At 41.6% G+C, this 22054-nt stretch overlaps 2 protein-coding genes across 2 annotated transcripts in view; both read left to right on the top strand.

Annotated features, from left to right (window-relative positions):
• DPYSL3 (dihydropyrimidinase like 3) overlaps window positions 1-22054 on the top strand; it is a 196319-nt gene that overhangs the window by 11621 nt on the left and 162644 nt on the right. The gene's annotated exons all lie outside the window — the stretch shown is intronic.
• The window catches only part of JAKMIP2 (janus kinase and microtubule interacting protein 2), a 107222-nt gene that overhangs the window by 70119 nt on the left and 15049 nt on the right, over window positions 1-22054 (top strand). The window contains exons 4-13 of the mRNA XM_050962612.1: window positions 1871-2080; window positions 3216-3314; window positions 7910-8056; window positions 10893-11033; window positions 12299-12355; window positions 14440-14559; window positions 16243-16371; window positions 17175-17258; window positions 18406-18468; window positions 20010-20108. Coding sequence (XP_050818569.1) covers window positions 1871-2080; window positions 3216-3314; window positions 7910-8056; window positions 10893-11033; window positions 12299-12355; window positions 14440-14559; window positions 16243-16371; window positions 17175-17258; window positions 18406-18468; window positions 20010-20108 — 1149 coding nt within the window. The remainder of the gene's footprint in view (window positions 1-1870; window positions 2081-3215; window positions 3315-7909; window positions 8057-10892; window positions 11034-12298; window positions 12356-14439; window positions 14560-16242; window positions 16372-17174; window positions 17259-18405; window positions 18469-20009; window positions 20109-22054) is intronic.

Raw genomic sequence — 22054 nt, 5'->3', positions numbered from 1 at the left:
AATATTGCCATTACCCAGTGTTCAGAAAAAATGAGAAATCAGACCCCCGAAATCAGGAGACTGGTTTAGTAATCATGAGAGTTTCAAAATAATGAATGTTGGGTTCTTTCTGGTTGGCCTTTTGCTTTTTTGAGCCTTATGGTTCTCTTGTGTCATATTTTCAAGCTTTTCTCTTAATCCTGAGGACTAAGATCTTCCTTTTTTTCTTAACTGGAAGCTCAAACTCTCACACAATGCCATGCCTCCAGGATGTGGGTTTTAAGATAAACAGTAAATAGCATGAGACTCAACAAAATTGTGAGAGCTGGCGACACTGATCAACTCAGCCCAGACCTGGATGAATATTCTGTGAGTGATTTGGTATTTTAAGCAGAAAAATAATCCCTTTTTAAAGCTTTTGTTTGTATAAGTATCATGCACTAGGTCAGACTTCGATCTCATTTACGCCAGTGTAAATCCACTGTAACTCCATCGGAATCAATGGGGTTGCATCAGATTGACATGTGTGTAACAGAGAGTAGAATCTGGCCTAGGGTTACCACCTGTCTGGATTTTACCTGGACAGTCCAGGTTTTGGCTTCTGTGTCTGAGTGCCATCTGGCCCATTAATTTGAAAATATACTTTTGGGAGGATTTCAGTATGCATGAAAGGTGACAGGATCGGTAAATATCTTTGAGGCTCTGGGCAAAATTCAGCACAGTCAGCATTCTGGTTTTTGGGAAATGACTCGTGTAACTTTCACAGGTTAACATGCATTTTTTTCCCCTGAGTGTTTTACAAATTCTGAGTCACTGAATTTCCTTAGGCTCAATGGCATTTAGCTGGCTCATACCTATCTTTAAAGTTTTCAGGGCTTATGTGCAGTGATCTTATTCTAAACGTTAGTTACCCCTTTCTTTTCTAGTCTTCCAATGTAGCTGCCTGGATAGCAACAGTCATCCAGATTCTAGTGAAAGGGATGAGACACTTCAATATGTGCCGGATCTGCCTGGAACATTAGGCAGGAGTGACACAGCTAATGAAATTTATGGACCTTGATTCTCCGTTCATTAGAATGACACTGCCAGTAGGGAGCAGAGAACGAGGCCCCTAGACTGCAAGCCTACTAATAGAGGGGACAGATCCTCAGCTGATGTAAATCAATGAAGCTGTGTCAATTTATACCAGCTGAGGATGTTACATCTGTGCAAAATGAGTTTGCAGACCATATCCTCAGCTGGTGTGAACAATATAGCTCTATAGCTAGAGATCTAGCCTAATCATATTAATTTTGGTTGTTTTACACTTACTTTGAACTGGTCCTGGTGCAACACCATCAACTCTGGTCACTCTAGCTGGAACTTTGGTCTTCCAGAGACTGTGCATGTTAGATGATGATGAAGGTGATAGACTAAACTCTTGGTCTGATTTTCAGAGAAGGTGAGCACCCACATCTCTCATGTACATCAGCAGGGGGTGAAGGACCTGCGCACCTTTGAAAATCAGTCTATATTTTGTGCATAGATGTACTTCTATATCATTCAATGTATGGCCTTTGCTCATCATAGACTGACTAATCCAATGTGGTAACTATTTGTTTTTTATGATGTTGAGGAAGTGTGTAATCCATGAGTTTGGTGAACTATCTAACAGCAAATACAACAGTGAACATAAGGTGACCAGACAGCAAGTGTGAAAAATTGAGATGGGGGTGGGAGGTAATAGGAGCCTATATAAGAAAAAGATGCAAAAATCAGGACTGTCCCTATAAAATCGGGACATCTGGTCACCCTAGGTGAACAACAACGGTAAAGTGATCTCTTCTTATTCCTGCAATGCTGACATTCTGTTAGGCTTGTACAGTAACACTGCTTTTATTTCTTAATTCAGATGGATGAAATCAAGGCTAAAGACAGAATTATCTTTTCCTTGGAGAAAGAACTGGAGACCCAGACAGGCTATGTTCAGAAGCTCCAGCTGCAGAAGGAGGCTCTGGATGAACAGCTCTTCTTAGTGAAAGAGGCGGAGTGTAACATGAGCAGTCCCAAACGAGAGATCCCAGGAAGAGCAGGAGACGGGTCAGAGCACTGTAGCAGTCCTGTAAGCAGGTTTAAATGTAATCCAAAATACAGACAAGGGCTTTATTTGGGTTGCAAAATATTTTGCCTAATTCCTGCATCATTTTCATGTTGCTGTAGTAGTTAAGCCTCACCCTGTGAAGTGTCTTCTAGTGGTAATTCTAATTACAGGAAATAGTTCTTGGCATAGGAAATGTCTGGTGGACTAAACTATTCAGGGCCTATTTCTTTACTTACACTTTTGTGCAAAGCAGATTTAAGAAGATAAAGGCAGTTGAGAATAACAGTGTTTTCCTTGTTTTCCAACCTGAGGTTCTTTCTGAAATAACCCTCCTAAGTAGAGTTGTTCAGAAAATAAGGGGGAGGAGGGTGTTTCTGAGGAAAATTTCTACAAAAATAAAACATTTTTAGTTTTTGTCAAAATTTTCATCAGAAATTTTTAATTTTTAATCAAAAACAAAACCAGAATTTTTATTCCAACAGCTGAAAAATGAAAATTTTCATCTGAAAATTGTCAGAAACTGAAAAATATTCCCATGGAAAAAATGTTCAAGGAAAGCAGGCACTTTCTGAGAAAATTTTAAATCAACAATCTAATTTTCTATCAAAAAAGTTCCAATGGAAAATTTTTGACCAGTTCTGTTCCAGTCTAGTAACCCCTTCTATGAATTTTCCTCCTCAGATATATCTGCCAAAGTCCAAAGGAAGCTGTCCTCAAGGCTCAGTGTTAGACCTATCCAAGTTTCTTCCTTGCAAATGTTTGTTTCCCTTTGCTTTGAGTAGTTAATGCTTCCTGAGCCAATGAGTTCAAACCAATGACCTGATCTTGCACCTTATTACACCAGTGCACACTGAATGTAAACTGTTGCCAACAGAATGGCATGCCATTTGCACCCATGTTGCACATGAGTCAATGACACACAAGCTGCATTGGATAGGACAGAATGAGGTCCATGCTTTTTTAACTTTTGCCCAGTATCTCAGTACTTGTGACAGACATTGTAAATGATGTCAACCTTACAAATGGGTTTCATTGAATTAGAAAATGATGGTGTGTTAGTCTTCTTTGTGAACATTCCAATCCATTTGTTTCTTGTCCAGTGGACAATTTCAGAGGAGCTAGAAACTAATTGTTCGTTCTTTCTTTCAATTTACAGGATTTACGCAGAAATCAGAAGAGAATGGCAGAGCTGAATGCCACTATCCGCAAGTTGGAGGACAGGAACACACTGCTTGTAGATGAACGAAATGAACTGGTGTGTGCTATTGTCTGTGTCAGATTAGGGATGCGAGGAGCTATAAGGAAAGGAAAGAAGAGGAGCCTCCAAGGGTGTTAGAGGCAGAGAAAGTTCATGCTGTGACCACCCACTACCTCTAGGGCCCAAGGGCATGAGGGGGTTGGAAATGGCATTGTGATACTCAGGTAGGCTCAGCTGCCTCAAGGTCTAAGCCAAAGACCACTGAAGGCAATGGCAAGTGGCTTGGGATGAAGCCCTCGGACATTAGTCCACCACATTCACTGCCCTCCTGGTATTTGCTGTCTTTTGTGTTTCAATTTAACACGCTACCATTCTGTGTATCATGGAATGCCCGAGAAAACACCTCAGAAAGCACAACATGGTAGCTCATTACATTTAAACCCATGAGGCAACCGTGGGCTGCCAAATGAATCTAGCTCCTGCATCTCCTGGCCCCACTCATCCCAGCCAAGGGGCCTCCTCAGAGGGCTCTGTGGATGATGGTTACATTAGAATTTCTGTTGGGCTCTACGTCTCCTGCCAGTCTACGGCTCAGATCCACAGTTCATAGGGGTCTAAGCTTAATCTGCCACAGATCAGACGATTCTTGAGGAACCTACCAGGAAATTTCACAGTAACCCTGTCAGCCAATCTGAGATGGATTTCCTGTTTCATGGTGACATGTTTTTTCTAGTTCTGCTACAGACGAACAGCCCATAATCCCTGAACTCCAGCAAGGACACTGTGTCACAATAAATAAATTGGACTCATAGGGCCGTGATTCAGATCTCACTAATTAACCATTGACTTCAATGGAGTTACACCAACATGAGATCACAGTCAAAATTGGTGAGCCTTTCTTTATTCGCTGCCTTGACCTTTTCATATCAGGGGCTCCTGAGCAAACAGCAGCATCTGGTCAGTATACTGTAAATCAAAGACTGACTGTTTTTCAACATTTTTTGGCATATAAGAATAGCCAGGTTGAGGACAGTATACATAGCAGATCTATACAGAATGGTTTACAGTGTTGCCTGATTTAGGAGGTTAATATTATTAATTTGGATAGTAGGGGTTATAGACTCACCAATTGCTCTGATCAAAAGATAATAAGGTTTCTGTCCCAGAATCAGGCTACACAGAGTATGCAAAGGACCCTTGGGGGTATGACAGGACACTCACACTGAGGCAAATATAGTCTTAAAGACTTTTATTGAGATAAATGGAATTATAATTAAATAGTAATTAAATGGTATTATATAGTATAAAGCTTTTGATTAATACACTCACACCCTTTCTTGATGACCTGGTGATAAGAGACAAAGGACCAGCCTCGCCTCAGGTTCCTTAATTCTTGAGTAGGAGGTGCACAGTTTAAAAGAAGCTAGAGCTAAGAACTATTGCAGCTTAGGGCTTGTCTACACTACCGGCCAGATCAATGGACAGCGATTGATCCAGCGGGGGTCAATTTATCGTGTCTAGTATAGATGCGATAAATCAACCATCGATCGCTCTAGCATCGACTCCCGTAATCAACGAGAAGCACAAGGGGAATCGACGGGACAGTGTCTCCCACTGACACACCGCAGTGAAGACACCGCAGTTATTCACATAGCTGAAGTTGCGTAACTTAGATCGATTCCCGCCCCATGTGTAGACCAGCCCTTAGAGTTTTACTTAACAAACTGATTTAAAACCTAAAATTAAACTAACAGACTAATAAACAAAGAACAAAGAAGCTTGGAGTTTAGAAACGTAGAAAACAAGCTCCGAAGCACAAAACTTAGAAAAACCCTTAGAAGCTTAGAAGTTTAAACACTTTTTTGGCAAGGTGGGTCACCCTCTTTTATAGGGCTTGAGCACTCAGGCCCTCCTTCCATGTCCAAACTTAGTGTTCTCACCCACAGAAATGCTGGGGTACACTTACTCCATAGGCTGATATGTTTGTGTGTATTGATGACATATACATACATATTAATGACATTAGATCATTCTTACATCTGTTATTTTTGTCCTTCCGATTATTTCAGTTCTTTCCTTGTGGTGTACTTGTTTACAGAGGGTATGAGCTTCGGAAAGTCCCCTATGCCAACCAGCTTCAACACATCCTTTATCTATCTATGTTAAAGGCGACAGCCATATATGGACCTTATGCCTTAACTCATCACTTTTTATCTAGGTGAATGGGCATAGACATATGTATACTAACTTTGCTATCTGAGTGAAAGGTCCCAGACATATGTAGGCTAACTTTGCTATTTGGGTAAAAGGTCCCAGACATACGTGTGCTAACTTTGCCTTAATTCAACATACAGAATGTGGCCTGTGGGTCCCTTGTGTTACAGCCAAACTACTTTAATATAAACGTATAAACCTATTATAATAAAACAAACAATCAAAACCATAAGAAAATAAGAAACCTATAAGAAAAGTTATATAGGCAAGCAAGCAGGCTAGCCCTAGAGACTACAGCAGTAAATTCATTCCTTTATCAGATTGACTCTTAGAATGGGATAGGTATGCCTTTAAGGCCTTGTCTATACTTGCAAGTTGGAGCTCATTAAATCAGCCCTGGGCGCCCTAACTCCTGACATGTCCACACTGGCAAGTCACTTAGAGCACTCGGACCCTGCGGCTGGAGCGCTCCTGGTAATCTACCTCCACAAGAAGCATAAAGCTTTCTATGCCTGCGCCGGGGTGTCAGTGTGGATGACGTGTTGCATTGCTGCGCTGTGACTGGCCTCTGGAAACATCCCATAATCCCCTGAAGTCAAGTGGCCACTCTGGTCATTGTTTTGAATTTGGATGCAGGTGTGCGGATATCCCCTTTTAAAGCTCTGTTTCTGACAGCACGCATGCTCATCTGCTCTGAGAAACAAAGCAAACCATTACTGTGGAATGCTCCTGCTGAAGAGGCAGGTAGGGGTGTGTGTGTGTGTGTGTGTGTGTGTGTGTGTGAGAGAGAGAGAGAGAGAGAGGGAGGCACAAGGGGTGGGGTGGTGTCAGGTTTCCTCCTTCCCCCCTGCCACTGTCTGAACTTACAAGACAGCATGCTGACACACTCTGCCCCCAAAACACACTATCTTCCCCCTCACATACACACAACACACTCCCTGTCACACTCCCCCCCCACTCATTTGAAAAGCAGCTGAGCAATCTAGTAGGATGCCCATGGAACAATGGGATTGGGAAACCTGCATCATGTGATGCTGTGCCTGCCCCATTAGGCGTTGCAAAACCCTTTCCAAAGCGTGCTGCAGCCACTTGCACACTGGGATAGCTACCACAATGCACTGCTCTCTGTGGCGTTGCAAGAGCTGCTAATGTGGACATGCTCCACAGTCACAAGGAGCACAGCATGAACACACAGCAGCGCTTTCCCTGCTGCTGTCCCCGAGGGCTGGTTTAACTCCCGGAGCTCTACATCTGCAAGTGTAGACATAGCCTAAGTGTACATCAGTGCTTTTTGACCTTCAGCATTTCTGCAGTTGTGGTAAGAGATTAAGGTTTTGAAAAGCAGAGCTGTTTCCATTACGTTCATCATGGAAGCAGTAACCATAATTAACTCAGTATGTGCTAATATAGATATCTTGGGTGCCTCTATGGTATTAGTTAATTAATACTTGTAAATGATGTCTTACCAACATTTTGTCTTAACAACATTTCAGTAATACAGCAAAATGCATTACTTGTATTGATTTGATTATGTCTCTCTCTCAAAAACTCAGCTTCTAAAAGATTATACCATTAACATTCACCCTACTTTGCTCTTATGCATATAAACTTTTAAATTACTGAAGTCTTTTTTAATGAGAAAATGCCACTTCTTTGAAAATGACTCTAAACAGACCTTAGATAATGGGCGTATTTATTAAATAATACAGTATGACTAAGTACTGTGCCATGGAAGGAAAACACCCAAAGGACAATGGAAAAGGGACAAAGGACTTGATGTCTAAAATGTGGCAACTTGAAATTCCTCCTTCCTAGCCAGAGAGGATTGTTTTGTTTTGTCTTTTTAAACAGGAACCCAGTGTTATTCAGTGGAACTATCCTGTAAGGAAGGAGGACATTTAAGTGGATAGGAATATAGACATGGGAATATTAGAACATGCTGCTATCTACAAAAATGCCCTATTGCTGTTAAGCAATGGTTTGATTAAAATAAACTTACTGTTTTATACAAATATATATGGTCTGTTGTATATCAAGGGCCCAAGCTATGGATGTGATATTTACTATCGGCATGACTTGGGCCATTCAAGGACCAATCCAATTCTTTCTTTTGGTAAGGAAGTCAGTATGACACAGTCAACAGGTTCTATTCCCAGCTCTGCTTCTGGCCTGTAGGTGACTTTGGACAAGTCATGTTGTCTCTCCGTGCCTCCATTTCCGCATCTGTAAAAGGGGGATAAAGATATTGACCTCCTTTATACAGTGCTTTGAGAGTGCTATATAAGAGTTAGATGATATTATTCTGTCATTTCCATTTCATACTTTTGTTCAGGGCTTTGTTGGGACAATAGTCACCTGGGAAGGAGAGAGAAGGCAGGAGCCCATAGCGAAGGAAAGAAAATCCATTTTTAACCTGTCATTATTATTCATTATTACAGTTGAAACGTGTTCGAGAAGCTGAAAAACAATGCAAACCTCTCCTTGAAAGGAACAAGTGCCTCACCAAGAGAAACGATGAACTGATGCAGTCTTTGCAGCGCATGGAGGAGAAACTCAAAGCAATCACAAAAGAAAATGTAGAAATGGTTGGTATTGAACACCAAGCAAAGATCTGTGTATATATGTGCACTTCCACAGGCTTTGAAGTGGTCTTTCATAAATTAGATTTACAGGCCTTCACCATGAAAAACAGCTGTCCCCTCAGTTCATGTCTTACTGTGAAATTTTCCTTCCACCCAAGCCTGGCTTTAATTACTTTATGGAAGGGAAAATATTAAGAGCTACATTTTCAGCCATTTTTATGTGCACATCTGTGGCAGATAAAGAGCATCATCTGCCTCACAGAACCCCCACACATCAGGCATTTGGACAGCCTGGTGCATGCATCATTTGTGGGCATAACTAGATGCATGTGGAAAAGTGGGCATACAAATGTGAGGTCTGGAGCTGTAAACTGCACCACAAATGGAAGGCCTGGAGCTGTAAATTTCACCCCAAATATTTGTTCTATTGTGTTTGGTTGCTATACTTTTTCACATGTGGGAAAAGCTCTCTTCTTTACAAATCCATTAACATGGAACTGCTGCAGTTTTCAGAGGGGGTATAACACTTCCTCACACTCATTTTGGTGTTGCTTTGGCATTAATGAAATCCACAAATAACATCTATGGCTACAGCCAGAAATAGTTCAGCCGGGTGCTGAGCAGCCTTGCCCCACGTAGCATTTGCTAATGTATCTCATCCCTGATTTGTGATTTCCACTGCAGATCGCTTGAGCAGGCTGGTTGCTTTTCCATGTGGGTGCTGCTCCACTGGTGATTAGGATGAGACTATCAGATTCATTTTACTTTCTTCTGCAAGCAGGGATTTGACATCCAGCTTAACAGAGGTTAAAGTTGCAGGGTTAATCTACCCTAAGACTGTGTAACCAATCCATGTCCTGCAAACAGACAAAATTAGTGTTGACACTACAGACATTACAACACTTGTTCTACAGCTCTACAGACTTCTACCATTTCCACTCAAAGAATTCTCCCTCATGCTTTCTGTGTGCCAGTCACTAGAGGGCAACATCACATATATTTAGATAGTAGGGCTGTCTATTAATTATAGTTAACTCATGGGATTAACTCAAAAAAAATCACAATAAAAAAATTAATTGCAATAGAATACCAATTTTTCTACATTTTCAAATATGTTGATTTCTATTACATCACAGAATACAAAGTGTACAGGGCTCGCTTTATATTATTATTTTTATTAGAAATATTTGCACTGTAAAATGATAAAACAAGAAATAGTATTTTTCAATTCATCTCTTACAAGTACTGCAATGCAATCTCTTTATCTTGAAAGTGTAACTTACAAATGTAATTTTTTTTGTTACATAACTGCACTCAAAAGCAAAACAATGTAAAACTTTAGAGTCTACAAGTCCACTCAGTCCTACTTCTTGTTCAGCTAATCGCTAAGACAAATAAGTTTGTTTACATTTACGGGAGATACTGCTGGGTGCTTCTTATTTACAATGTCACCTGAATGCGAGAACAGGCTTTCACATGGTTGCAAGGTATTTACATGCCAGATATGCTAAACATTCGTATGCCCCTTCATGCTTCAGCCACCATTCCAGAGGACATGCTTCCATGATTATGTTAATTAAAAAAATAGTGCATTAATTAGATTTGTGACTGAACTCCTTGGGGAAGAATTATATGTCCTCTGCTCTGTTTTATCCGCATTCTGCCATATATTTCATATTATAGCAGTCTCGGATGATGACCCAGCACGTTTGATTTACAAACACTGTCACTGCAGATTTGACAAAATGCAAAGAAGGTACCAATGTAAGATTTCTAAAACTAGCTACAGCACTCGACCCAAGGTTTAAGAATCTGAAGTGCCTTCCAAAATCTGAAAGGAACGAGGTGTGGAACATCCTTGCAGAAGTCTTAAAAGATTAACACTCAGGTGCGGAAACTACAAAACCCGAACCACCAAGAAAGAAAATCAACCTTCTTCTGGTGGCATCTGACTCAGATGATGAAAATGAACATGCGTCAGTCTGCTCAGCTTTGGATCGTTATCAAATAGAACCCGTCATCGGCATGGACACATGTCTTCTGAAATGGTGGTTGAACCATGAAGGGACATACGAATATTTAGCGCATCTGGCACATAAATATTTGTGACACTGGCTACAACAGTGCAATGCAAATGCCTGTTCTCACTTTCAGGACATTGTAAACAAGACATGGGCAGCATTATCTCCTGCAAATTGTAACTGAACTTGTTTGTTTGAGTGATTGGCTGAAGTAGGACTGAGTAGACTTGTAGGCTCTAAGTTTTATATTGTTTTATTTTTGAATGCAGTTATTTTTGTACATAATTCTACATTTGTAAGTTCAACTTTCATGATAATGAGATTGCACTACATTACTTGTATTAGGTGAACGGAAAAATACTATTTCTTTTGTTTTTTACTGTGCAAATATTTGTAATAAAAAATAAAGTATACTTTGTATTCTGTGTTGTAATTGAAATCAATATATTTGAAAATTAGAAAACATCCAAAAATATTTAAATAAACGGTATTCTATTATTGTTTAACGGTGCGATTAATCACAATTAATTTTTTTTAATTGCATGATTAATCGCTACTAATTTTTTTAATTGCTTGACAGCCCGACTAGATATTCTCATGCAGAATAAATTACAACTTAACTCCCTGACATTCTCTCTTTTTTATAATTAAGGGATGGTAAAGAGTAGTAATGTCATGACAATTTTGCAGCTGCTCCAGATTTAAAAGAACATGAAAACATTGCCTGATTTTTTTATTCCAAAAGGGGGATTGTAAAATACTGACTTTCACTTTATCTTCCTTTCTTTCTATATTTAAATATTTCGTCTTCTACACAGAGAGAAAAAATGACATCACACCCTCCACTGAAGAAATTAAAATCTCTCAATGACTTAGATCAAGCTAACGAAGAGCAAGAAACAGAGTTTTTAAAGCTTCAAGTTATAGAACAACAGAACATAATTGATGAGTTAACAAGGGTATGTCTAGCCCATCAGGAATTAAAAGCAATCATATCTAACTGACATCTTCATCTCATAACAGACAGGATTTGAGTGGTAACATTTTAATAGGAAGAATGCTTTATTATATCTAGGATCTGAATTTTAAAATCCAGTCTCAGAGTACAGTTTTGTGGGTGCAATTATGTGTGGGCGCAGTTTGTGTCATTTTGTAGATATGTGTAATCCAGTCGTCAGATGTCTAAATGACAATTAGCTGTAAGAAAAAATTAGTTGAAGAAAGAAGAATGATGTCTTATTCAAAATCAGGTCCCCAGTGAGTTTCACAAAATGATATCCTAAAAATTTACATGATCAGTAATATAGTTCCAGGATTCAATAAAATAGAAAACAGCAATCCTAAAATAGATACACTAGTTGCAGAATGTCTTATACAATTAGATATACGCAATATAGTGCAGAATATAGATGCAGAGTTCTGTATAGGGAAGAGAAAAAAAATAAGTTTGAAGATGAGAAATAAAGTGACTCAGAAAGAGAGAGGATTGTTCCAGATTTTGGAAACTGAAGAGGGAGAAGGCTTTGTACCCACAGCGGGAAGGCTGGTTTTAACTAAGAAAACAGGGGCCTCTCCCCGGTTTTAGCCTTGCCAAAAGGATACATTCTTCATTGCACTGTTCACTCCATCAGTAATACTGTAGATCTGAATCTCGGGTACATCAGTGAGGTTAAGAAGTGCTGATGTTAGAATCCCCTTAACAAGCCTCTGATGTGACATAGAAGCAGGTGTTGTTAGACAGTCATTCACTAGTCATTTGGATACAGCTCTTAATGTTCAATGCCCCTTTCCAGGACATTTGCAAGATGATATGAACACAATCAGATTCCAAAGAAAAATCTGTTGCATCTTCTAAAACACCCTGCTCGGGACACCAACATGAAGTCAACTGTAACACAGCCCAATGACTTTGTGATAGACAGAGATCAACGATGCATCTGCAGACAAGGCAAATAGTATACTTCAAGTCTCATGGCCCCATCCCACTCCCCCTGATGACCAGGCCCTGTACAAATTGTTTAACAGAAATGACAACTACACTACATAAGTAAATAGCCGGAGCTTCTTTTCAGATGTCATTATTTCTGGTCACCCTTTTGACCTTAAATAGCAATGCTCTGCACAAAGAACTAGGTCCTCAGCTTGTGTAAATAACACTAACTCAGTTGAAGTCTATGGAACTATGAAATATTGGATCATGTAATTTCTTAACTGTATTTTCCAGGATAGGGAAAAGCTGATTCGTCGCAGGAAGCATAAAAGAAGTTCAAAGCCAATTAAGGTGAGAGGAAAACTAGACTGTCTTACTGTAATAATGCCAGTGGGGTTTTCAGGAAAACAATCAGTGAAAACCTGAGGAAACAGATGATGTTGGGTTCCAATAAGCTCCCTTAGCAATGGAGTTCAAAGGAATCTGAATTTCTTTGGAAAAGCTTTTAAATCCTATTTTTCCTTTAAAATAATATAATTATTTTCCACCTGTTTTTCTGTCAATACCAATTTCAGGTCCTGTTGGGATCAGAATTTTGTCCTCAGAGACTCTTCAATCTGTCTGCTGTTAATACTTATACTGCAGGGCCAATCCTGAAATCCTTATTCACGCAAATCTCCCATTGACTTTAATATTCTTGTGAACTGAAATCCCTGGCTCAGATCCTAAGCAGCACTCAGCTCAGAAAAGAAGAAGGGTGCAGAGGCCTTAAGTCATTTGTGGTGCTCTGATCCTCAGTCTAGTCCAGTCCAGTCCAGTCCAATCCCTGGAATAATTTAGAGCAATCCGAGGGATGAGCTAATTTACACCAGCTGCCAGTGCTTCCATCCACTGGATTTAGGGAACCCCCGGCCATGTCTCCTGTGCCTTAGAAACTGCTAGGTTAGCTCGGTGCCACCAGAGGACTCTCAAATGGCCAGATTCACCAGGTTAGGGCAACTTTTTTCCACCAGAAAAATGCAAGCCTGTCCTGTCATTCAGCAGAGTCAGGCCCAATAAGTCCTATGGTAAACTGAGGTACTGTCACATAACTTCATTAAGGATTTTAAGGTTGCACACAGCAGGCAGATCTGAGGCTAAGGAATGAGCCCAATGTGTCCATTCTTAACTTTATTTCTAAACAAGCAACCAGAAATTGTACTGCTCAGCAGGGTATGGCAGTGCTCTTCATTCCAAAAAAAAATACACATACACAAGGATTTCTCAGTATCTTTAAAAGCAGCAAAGAATCCTGTGGCACCTTATAGACTAACAGAGGTTTTGGAGCATGAGCTTTCGTAGGTGAATACCTACTTCGTCAGATGCATGTAGTGGAAATTTCCAGGGGCAGCTTGCTTACATATATATACCTGCCCCTGGAAATTTCCACTACATGCATCTGACGAAGTAGGTATTCACCTACGAAAGCTCATGCTCCAAAACCTCTGTTAGTCTATAAGGTGCCACAGGATTCTTTGCTGCTTTTACAGATCCAGACTAACACGGCTACCCCTCTGATATTAGTATCTTTAGTTCATCCCTTCTGCATGACTCAAACAGTGGGGATTTATTAGAGGACTGTAATTTGACAGCATTAGAAGAGAAAAGTGCTGTAGTGCAAGAGTGCATCTTAAATGCTTACTGAGCCATCTGTCTGCATAACTATTCTACTGTGTGTGCCAAGCATCAAATGCTGAAATCAGTTCCCTGAAATCCAAACCTGCTGGTTAAGCAGCTCTACCATCATAGGTTGTGACTCATATTTTTTCTGTGATGTGTTTGATTCAGTCTAGATGGCAGGATATTCAGCCTTAACCAAAACATGTAGTGTGAACAGCATTCTCGCTGAGGTAGCAGTTACCACACCAGTTTTACTTTCGTGTAACTCCACTGACTTATTCAAGATATACAGTGAGAGGAGAATCAGGTTCATCATCTCGGTTCTGTACAACAGGACACCTCTGGTATTGTGACATTCTCCTTGCAGACAGGACTAAAAGATGGTGGCCTTGCTCTGAACAGCTTTATATAGTAACAACATACGATTCTATTCCCTTCAAATGAGGGAGAAGGCTTCTCTCTTGGGATATTGATACTCTCTGATGCTATATTGTCTGATAGTTTTAGACTACAGGCCAGATGCTCACTGGATATGAATGAATTAGCACAACTCCACGGACCTCAGTACACCCACTGATGATATGGACCTATGTTTGGTTCCTTTCAGAGGGATCTGGTGTTTGGAAATGCAACTCATGGCTCTTCTTTCATGTCTTGTGGTTCTTTTAATGTTTCTACCAAAGTGTTTTTGGAACAGGCTAACACTATCCCATATACAACCCTGTGCTGTTTGCCTCCAAAAGGAGTTCAGAAACCACATGTTCTTCTTGTTTTAGAGACATATAGTCGATACTGTTTTTGGCTATGATGATGACTCCATGGACTCTGAAACGTCATCCATGGCCTCGTTCAGAACAGACAGAACACCAGCAACCCCAGACGATGACCTTGATGAGGTAAGAATTGGCTGTCTCGCTATAATTGGAGCTAGATTTTGAAGAGAAATTAGTTTTCAAAACAAGCCATGGCCTCAAACATTGGGTGTACAATGGGTGCTGAGCTCTTCTGTCAATTGGGCCTCAGTTTTGGATATGGAGATCTTGAAAATCTAGCCCTGAGCTCTTTGGAAATCTAGCCCCTAGAGGCTGCAATAAACAGCACTAAATATGCAAATTATCTGTACTGTTAAGCTCAGGTTTCATTTCTTTTCAATTACTTTGTTGAAAGGTACTTGTAGCTGGTACTAGTCTGGCCAATCAGTTCAGCAGTCATGTCCACCAGGCAGGAAACTGAGCCCTGAATCAGTTCCTTTGGGTAGTTCCACAAACTTGCTTTTCCCAGTTCACCTTGAATATCCATGGCTCAGTCCTCCCCCATCAGTTTTTCAGAGTCCACAATTCTCTCCAGGCCCTGAAAGTCCTTAACTGAGATCCCAGCATTGTACTTCCATTAGTAATGAACCACAGACATTCTCATGTACTGATACCATGAGCCTCATCAGGGACAGAACACAGGGGCCTTCAGCACTAAAGGCAGAGAATGTACCACCTAAGCTGAAGTAGAGCTCCTTTACCTCCCTGGTAGTGGAAGACAGGGGAAAATCCACTCGAGGAAGCCATGATCCCATGTACAAGCAAGCCCATGCATTACAACATGAATGATGTAGTCATTCCAGAAGGCACCCACAATGGGGCAGTGGTTAGTACTTCTTAGGAAAAGGTACCCAGATAGAAAAACTTCCTATCCACTCACAGTCCTTCAAGCATTGTGCGGCAGGGAGGATTTTGGGGACAACAAATTTGTTTGAATCTGTACGTCTCATTGCTGATGCAAAAGGTAATGACAGGCCTTGAGCCAGAGTCTACTCTCACAATCTGGAATAATTCCACAGAAGTCAGTGAGCCATATTTACTACCTAGATCCCTCTGGCAAGCACAAGTCAAACTTAGTGCAGGAGAGTAGCAGTATAATTTGCCCACACTTCCTGCTTTGCCAGGATGTACAGGCCAGAAAGTGGCAGGGGCTAGCTGGGAAGGAGGCCAGGCCAGAACACCCAGCAGATGTGCTGATTCAGTGTATCCCAGCCCCAGCCTGATTCTAACACTATGCTCATGGACACAAGGCAATGGCAGTCCCCCTCCAGGAGTGAATCTCTTCTCAGATTTAGCCGCCCTGTCAGCACAGAGAGTTACAAATTGTATTTTCCTGTGCCTGAACAGGAGAGTCAAACCTTCTTAGTGATGTGGAGTTACTCTGGATTGACATCAGTGTCACTGAGAAACATGGTAGAAATCTACAAAGCCTTGTGCTCCAAGCAGCCCTTGTCTGTTTTCCTGACAAGTTGCTAAATCTGATATAAAAGTGACTCCAGACCCAGAATGGCCAGAATCTGAAATAGACCACCACCATGAGTTTCTTTTATATTAAAAATCCATAAAAATATTTTCTAAATTCCACATCTTTACCACCACTGCAACGTGCTCATTACCAATCTGCTTTGACTTAAGCACTTCGGTTGACAATACATGGTAAAATTGGAAACCTACATTGGCCACAACAAGCCACATTTTAGGCACTTCTCTCCTTTGCAATGCTCCTGTGTCTGCTGCTTATACAGCATGTTCTTTCTGTTCATATAGAGTTTAGCAGCAGAAGAATCAGAGCTGCGATTTCGACAGCTAACAAAAGAATACCAGGCCCTGCAGAGGGCATATGCATTACTGCAGGAGCAGACTGGAGGTATCATAGATGCTGAAAGAGAAGCCAAGGTCAGTCTTTGTCTGAAGGGGTGGGGATGTGTTCAGCTGCAACTAGAAGCCAATGCAGACAAACCTCCCAAAGGAAAGATCAAAGTGGCATCTAAGACACGGTTGCTAAATGACAGTCTCACTCATTTGCAGAACATATTTAAAGGGGCAACATTATTAAAGATGGACACGATGGATGGACCCATAATATGCTATTTACCTGCTGAGCCAGGAAAAATGGGTGATTCTGTACATTGGTACAGACAGTTCCCCTTTTTGTGCATCAGAGTGCAGGTTTTTGCAGGCACAAAGGACACCCGTAGGTTTTTGTGGGTTCAAACATTTCATCTTCTTTTGAACATGCGTTTGAAAGTCTTTAACAGGTGGATGTAGTTATTCTGTTCAAAGTTGCTAATTATCCAGTTTATATTAAATCTTCCAAGACTAAAACATTTCCCATCTGTAGTGTGGGGATAATTTATTTCTCTCACCTTTTTCCTATCTTGTCTATTTAGAATGCAATCTCTGCAGAGGAGAGACTGCCTCTTTTTGTGGTTTTGTACATTATCTAGCACAATAGAGCTCTGATCTTGGTTGGTACTACTGTAATACAATGAATAGCAATTAGAAGATTTGGGGCCTGATTCTCCACTGCCTAGGCCCTTGTGTCATAATTTATGCCAGTGCAAACCAAGTGTAACTCGCAGTGTTTTACATTCACTTTGTAGGAGGCCAGACTGCTGTGCTCAGTTTCCTATGCATTGAAAATCCAAAAAAAGGTATTTCTGCATGTTACAATTTAACAGTGTAACTGACTTTAACAGGCACAGGAGCAGCTCCAAGCAGAAGTCCAGAGGTATAAAGCAAAAATAGAAGATCTGGAAACAACTTTGGCACAAAAAGGACAGGTAGATGCTTCGTAGTGGGTATTTTCTTTTGTTGTTTTGGACTGTAGCTAATCTCTGCTTCTGCTCGCATATGCATGAATCCAGGCATTCAGAGGTCCTGGGTATAGTATCTTGTTTGCTTCATGAGTTTTGCAGGACAGTAGCACAACAAGCAGTTACTACTGTGATGTAGCGATGCTTCCGGGGCTGGGTTTAGAGTTCTTAGTGCACAGATGAGGATTAGATTACAGTTGTCCTTCAAGAGACCCTGGAGAATTTTTAGTAGTGGTAGCCACTAGCAAAATAAGTGCTTTATGATCCCACTCCAACTCAGAGAAAAGATATCAAAGAACACACATCCTTTCTTGTCATGTTGAGAGGCAGAGACATTATTATAAACAATATTTTGCATTGCTATAACAATTTCTGGGCCTGATTTTATCCTGGTAAATCTCCATCAAAGTCAATGGAGTTACACCAGATTTATATTGATGTAACAGAGATCGGACTCTGGCCCTTGATTTTTCAGATCTTTACAAAGCCCAATTACAGTTTATTTAAAGTCCTTTATAAATACATATTAATTAAACCTCAAAATCCCAAAGTTGTTGGGGGAGAGGGGGAATCACTTCACCTACCATTAAAGTGCAGACTTCTGGGTAGAATATCACATCTATTTAACACCACACAGGATCACTGCAGAACAACTGAGGACAGGATATGAACATTGACTATATTTGAAACTGCAGTGGGAAGTTAGGTTGGTAGAAGGCTGGGTGGGACAATGAGATTAATACCCGTACTCTTACAAAATGTGCCATAGGAACCACAAATGTTCATGATCCCATTGTACATCCCAGTACAGTAACAGCACGGCTGTGACTCCATCATGGGGCATTGTTTCTATACTGGCTAAAGGGAAGGAGCACCACATTCTAATGAAAAGACTTAATGGGTTCAGAAGCTTTGCTACTAATTTATAGATTAATATATTGTTATGAACACACAGCTACTATAGATTCTACCTCTGTTCGGTAGAAAAAAAGCCTATCACTGTAATATCCAACACTGCACATTTGTTAATCATGTTCAATTTCACGTGGACTCCCAGGCTAAGCACTGAAATAGGTACCCAGTTATTATATAACAGTGTTACTTTACCAAACAGGATTCCCACTGGGTAGAAGATAAACAGCTTTTCATTAAGAGGAATCAAGAGCTTTTGGAAAAGGTAAGCTCTATGGCCTCAGGGGCTTTTAGGGGGTACAATATGCATACACATTATGGATGTGGAATTTGGTGCTTATGAATGTATTGAATGGTGTAGGCAGACTCTGCTATTCTATTCCTAGATTTGGTCACACAGCTCTTGATACATAGCCCACGCTTGATATGCACAGTCCCTGCAGCAACACCGCTACTCCAAACCTGGGACAGAGACTGCCAATCCTGTTACATTATGCTAAGTCTCTACCGTTGCTATCTAAGGCTGGATATTTTGATCCCGTGCTTAAAGAAGTAAAAAAACAGTGTTTCTAGAAATAAAAAGCATTCCCTCCTTGTAGCATCAGCACTCTTTACTACGGAATATATATCAGGACAATTTGTCAACAGTGTCTAAGTGACTTAGGAACCTAAGCGCTGTTGATTTTCAATGGCTCCTAAATCACTTACATGTTTTTTAAAATGTTACTTATAATCTTTTAAACTGAGAGTTTCAAAAGTGGTGAGTGAAGTTCCCCCTTCCCATTGAATTTCAGTGGTTTGGGGGTTCATACAGTGAAACCCTGCTATAACGCGATGTTTAGGGTCCAAAAAATTCCATCGCGCTAAATGTGGGGTTGCGGTATAGCGGGGTTTCAAGCTGGTCAGTTTCAGTCAGTGGTCCCCAACTCGGTGCATTGATGTGCGCCGCCTAGTGCCTAGTGCCCAGCAGGGAAGAGGAGCCGCGTCCCCATGCCTGCCAGGGACAGAGAACTCCGAGGCTGCGGGCGCCAGTGCTCTCTGTCCCCAGCTGGCACGGGGTAGTGGCGTCTCTCTGGTTTCAATAGGAGCCGCAGCCCCACACCTGCCGGGGACAGAGAGCACCAGCGCCAGCAGCGCTGGAGTTCTCTGTTCCTGACAGGCACGGGGTCACGGCTCCTCTTTAAGCCTGAGGGAAGCTGCGGCCCCATGCCTGCCAGGGACAGTGAGCACCGGTGCCCACAGCCTTGGAGTTCTCTGTCTCTGGCAGGCGCGGGGCTGCCAGCTCCTCTTGAAGCTGGAGAGAAGCCACAGCCCTGCACCTGCCGGGGACAGAGAGCACCGGCAGCCTCGGAGTTCTCTGTCCCCAGCAGGCGCGGGGTCGCAGCTTCTCTCCCCTGCTGGGCACTAGGCAGGGGCACATCAATGTCCTGGCGGGCACCATGGCATTGGGGACCACAGGTATTAGGCCTTAAAGGGGAGCCAGCTTATGATCGCGTTATATGCGATTTCATGTTATGGTGGGGCGCGTTATTGCGAGGTTTGACTGTAATTCCTTTGAAACCTCCAGCCATTGCATTCTATGAGCTTTATAGAGTTTGTTTGTTTTCAAAGTTCATCTGTAAAATAAAGTTTGATCAAGGTAAAACAGCAAGTTTGGAAATATCTTCCTGTGTGGGGTTTTGCACTGTTTGAACCCTCTTAATTCTTTGAGCTGCCAGTTCCTATCTTTGCGTTTTGGTTTGTTTTTGAAACAATCAGTGGTTTTGAAATGGCAGCACAAACCATGAACTCAAATATTTCTACTAGATAGAAAAACTGGAGGCAGACAACAGCCGATTGCAACAGGAGCTGCAGGATGCCAGAGACCAGAATGAACTGCTGGAGTTCCGGAATCTAGAGCTTGAAGTAAGAAATTGCAGTTTATCATTCTCAGATGAACAGTTCGAGTGTCTGACTATAGTTAGAGCATGGGACTGAGAGTCAGGAGACATAGGTTCTAGTCAGAGGAGACACATGGCGGAGGCACATCCCCCCCATCCCCACCCCCGATTTGCTGCTTGGCTTGGACTGAGCATGCTCACGTGGACCGAGCTTGCTTAGTAACATCTGCTAAAGCCAGTGCCTTCACTCTGCCCACCCATTATTGGAGGTATGGTTCTAGTCTTGTCTCCACTTCTGATTCACTGTGTAACTTCAGGCTTGTCACTTGACCTCTCTGTGTCTTAGTATCCCAATCTGTAAAAGGAGGATAAGAAGTTCCCCACATAAGAGGCAAATTATTATCATTATTGTTTCACACACAGTAGTGTCAAAACCAGGACAGTGCTTGTGATGTTTTGATCTATGCTGGTACAGCGCCTAGCACATAGGGTCCTGGTCCTTAACTGGCACTACTGCAATACAAATAATAACTAATAAAACAACAACAACAGAGTCTGCAGGCAGAAAGTACCTAGACTAGCCAACCAAGTCCAAGCACTGCCATTTTAGCAGCACTATACCCCCACTCAGGCCATCTCCACTTGATGATCATCTCTTATTATGACTTTAACAAGAGTCACCCAAGTTTATACCAGGGCAGCCTAGAGGATTCAGGGGGCCTGGGGCCAAGCAATTTTGGGGGCCCCTTCCATAAAAAAAAAGTTGCAATATTATAGAATACTATACTATACTAGAATACCTGTGGGGCCTGGGGCCTGGGGAAAATTGCCCCACTTGCCCCCCCCCGCCCTCTGGGCAGACCTGGTTTATACCCTTACTGAAGGAGATACTCTGAAGATGGGTAAGCCACTGAAGTTCAGGTTCAGTGTCACTCATGGCAAGATGAGGAGGGTGACTCTGAGCCTATTCTGCCCTTTCTATTAGTGTGCCTGGATCTGGGTTTAGTTGTGCTTACCCTACTTATGGAGTCCAAGAAAAATAATCCTGCTTTGCTTTGATTTTCCAACACTATCCCTGTTTTCTTCTTCTACTGTGGTTTTCAAGTAATGTTTAGGGCTTCATTTGCTCACAAATCAGGGCTTGTAGGCATCTCAGTCCTTCCCTAACTCCCACAAAGAAGAGTTGTGACAGATCCTTTCTGATAAATCTTGCAGACAGCCTCAGCTGTCAGCTGTGTTTCTGTTTGGTATAAAACTAAATTGACAAATCGCTCAATAAAATGTCCCATAAACTAAAATACATTTGCAAGTTAAATTTGGGGACCACTCCGCTCCCTCCTATGCATAGAAACCAGATAAGACATCTACATAAAATCTTTTTCCTATTGGCCTGAGTCCCATAGAGCTGGACAAGTATTGCAAAATATGTTCAGTGAATATTCATACAAATTATTAAATGGATCAATTTGTTGGGTTCATGCTCACTTTAAAATTACTTTCCACAATTGTTATAGTGAATGAGTTTGCAGGGAGGAATATTTGTGGGAACAGCAAATTCTAACAAAATAATGGAGTTATAAATGTGAGTATCCTCACCAGAAACCTGATTCTAGGCCAGGCTATGCCTACACAACAGCTAGGAGGGTTCTTCCCATCATGGGTAAATAGACATGCACCGGCTCTACTCAAACTCAAACTCACTCACTAAAAATAGCAACATAGCCACTGCAGAATCGGGGTGGGGGGTGACTCAGGCCAGCCACCTGAGTAGGTACCCAAGGAGTTCAGTGTGATTGTACTTGAGCAGCTCACTCCAGCTGCAGTCCGGGCTGCTGGGAGCACACTGCTGTTTTTAGCACGCTAGCTTGAGCAGAACTAGTGCATGTCTGTCTAGCCATGCTGGGAAGCGCTCCTCTAGCTGCAGTGTAAACATACCCTAAGCTAAGAGTTACACTCATCTAATCAGGGGAT

Source organism: Gopherus flavomarginatus, chromosome 7, assembly GCF_025201925.1.
Source record: "Gopherus flavomarginatus isolate rGopFla2 chromosome 7, rGopFla2.mat.asm, whole genome shotgun sequence".
Taxonomy (NCBI): Eukaryota; Metazoa; Chordata; order Testudines; family Testudinidae; genus Gopherus; species Gopherus flavomarginatus.
Note: the sequence above shows the minus strand (reverse complement) of the source record. Positions and strands in the feature narration are given on the sequence as shown.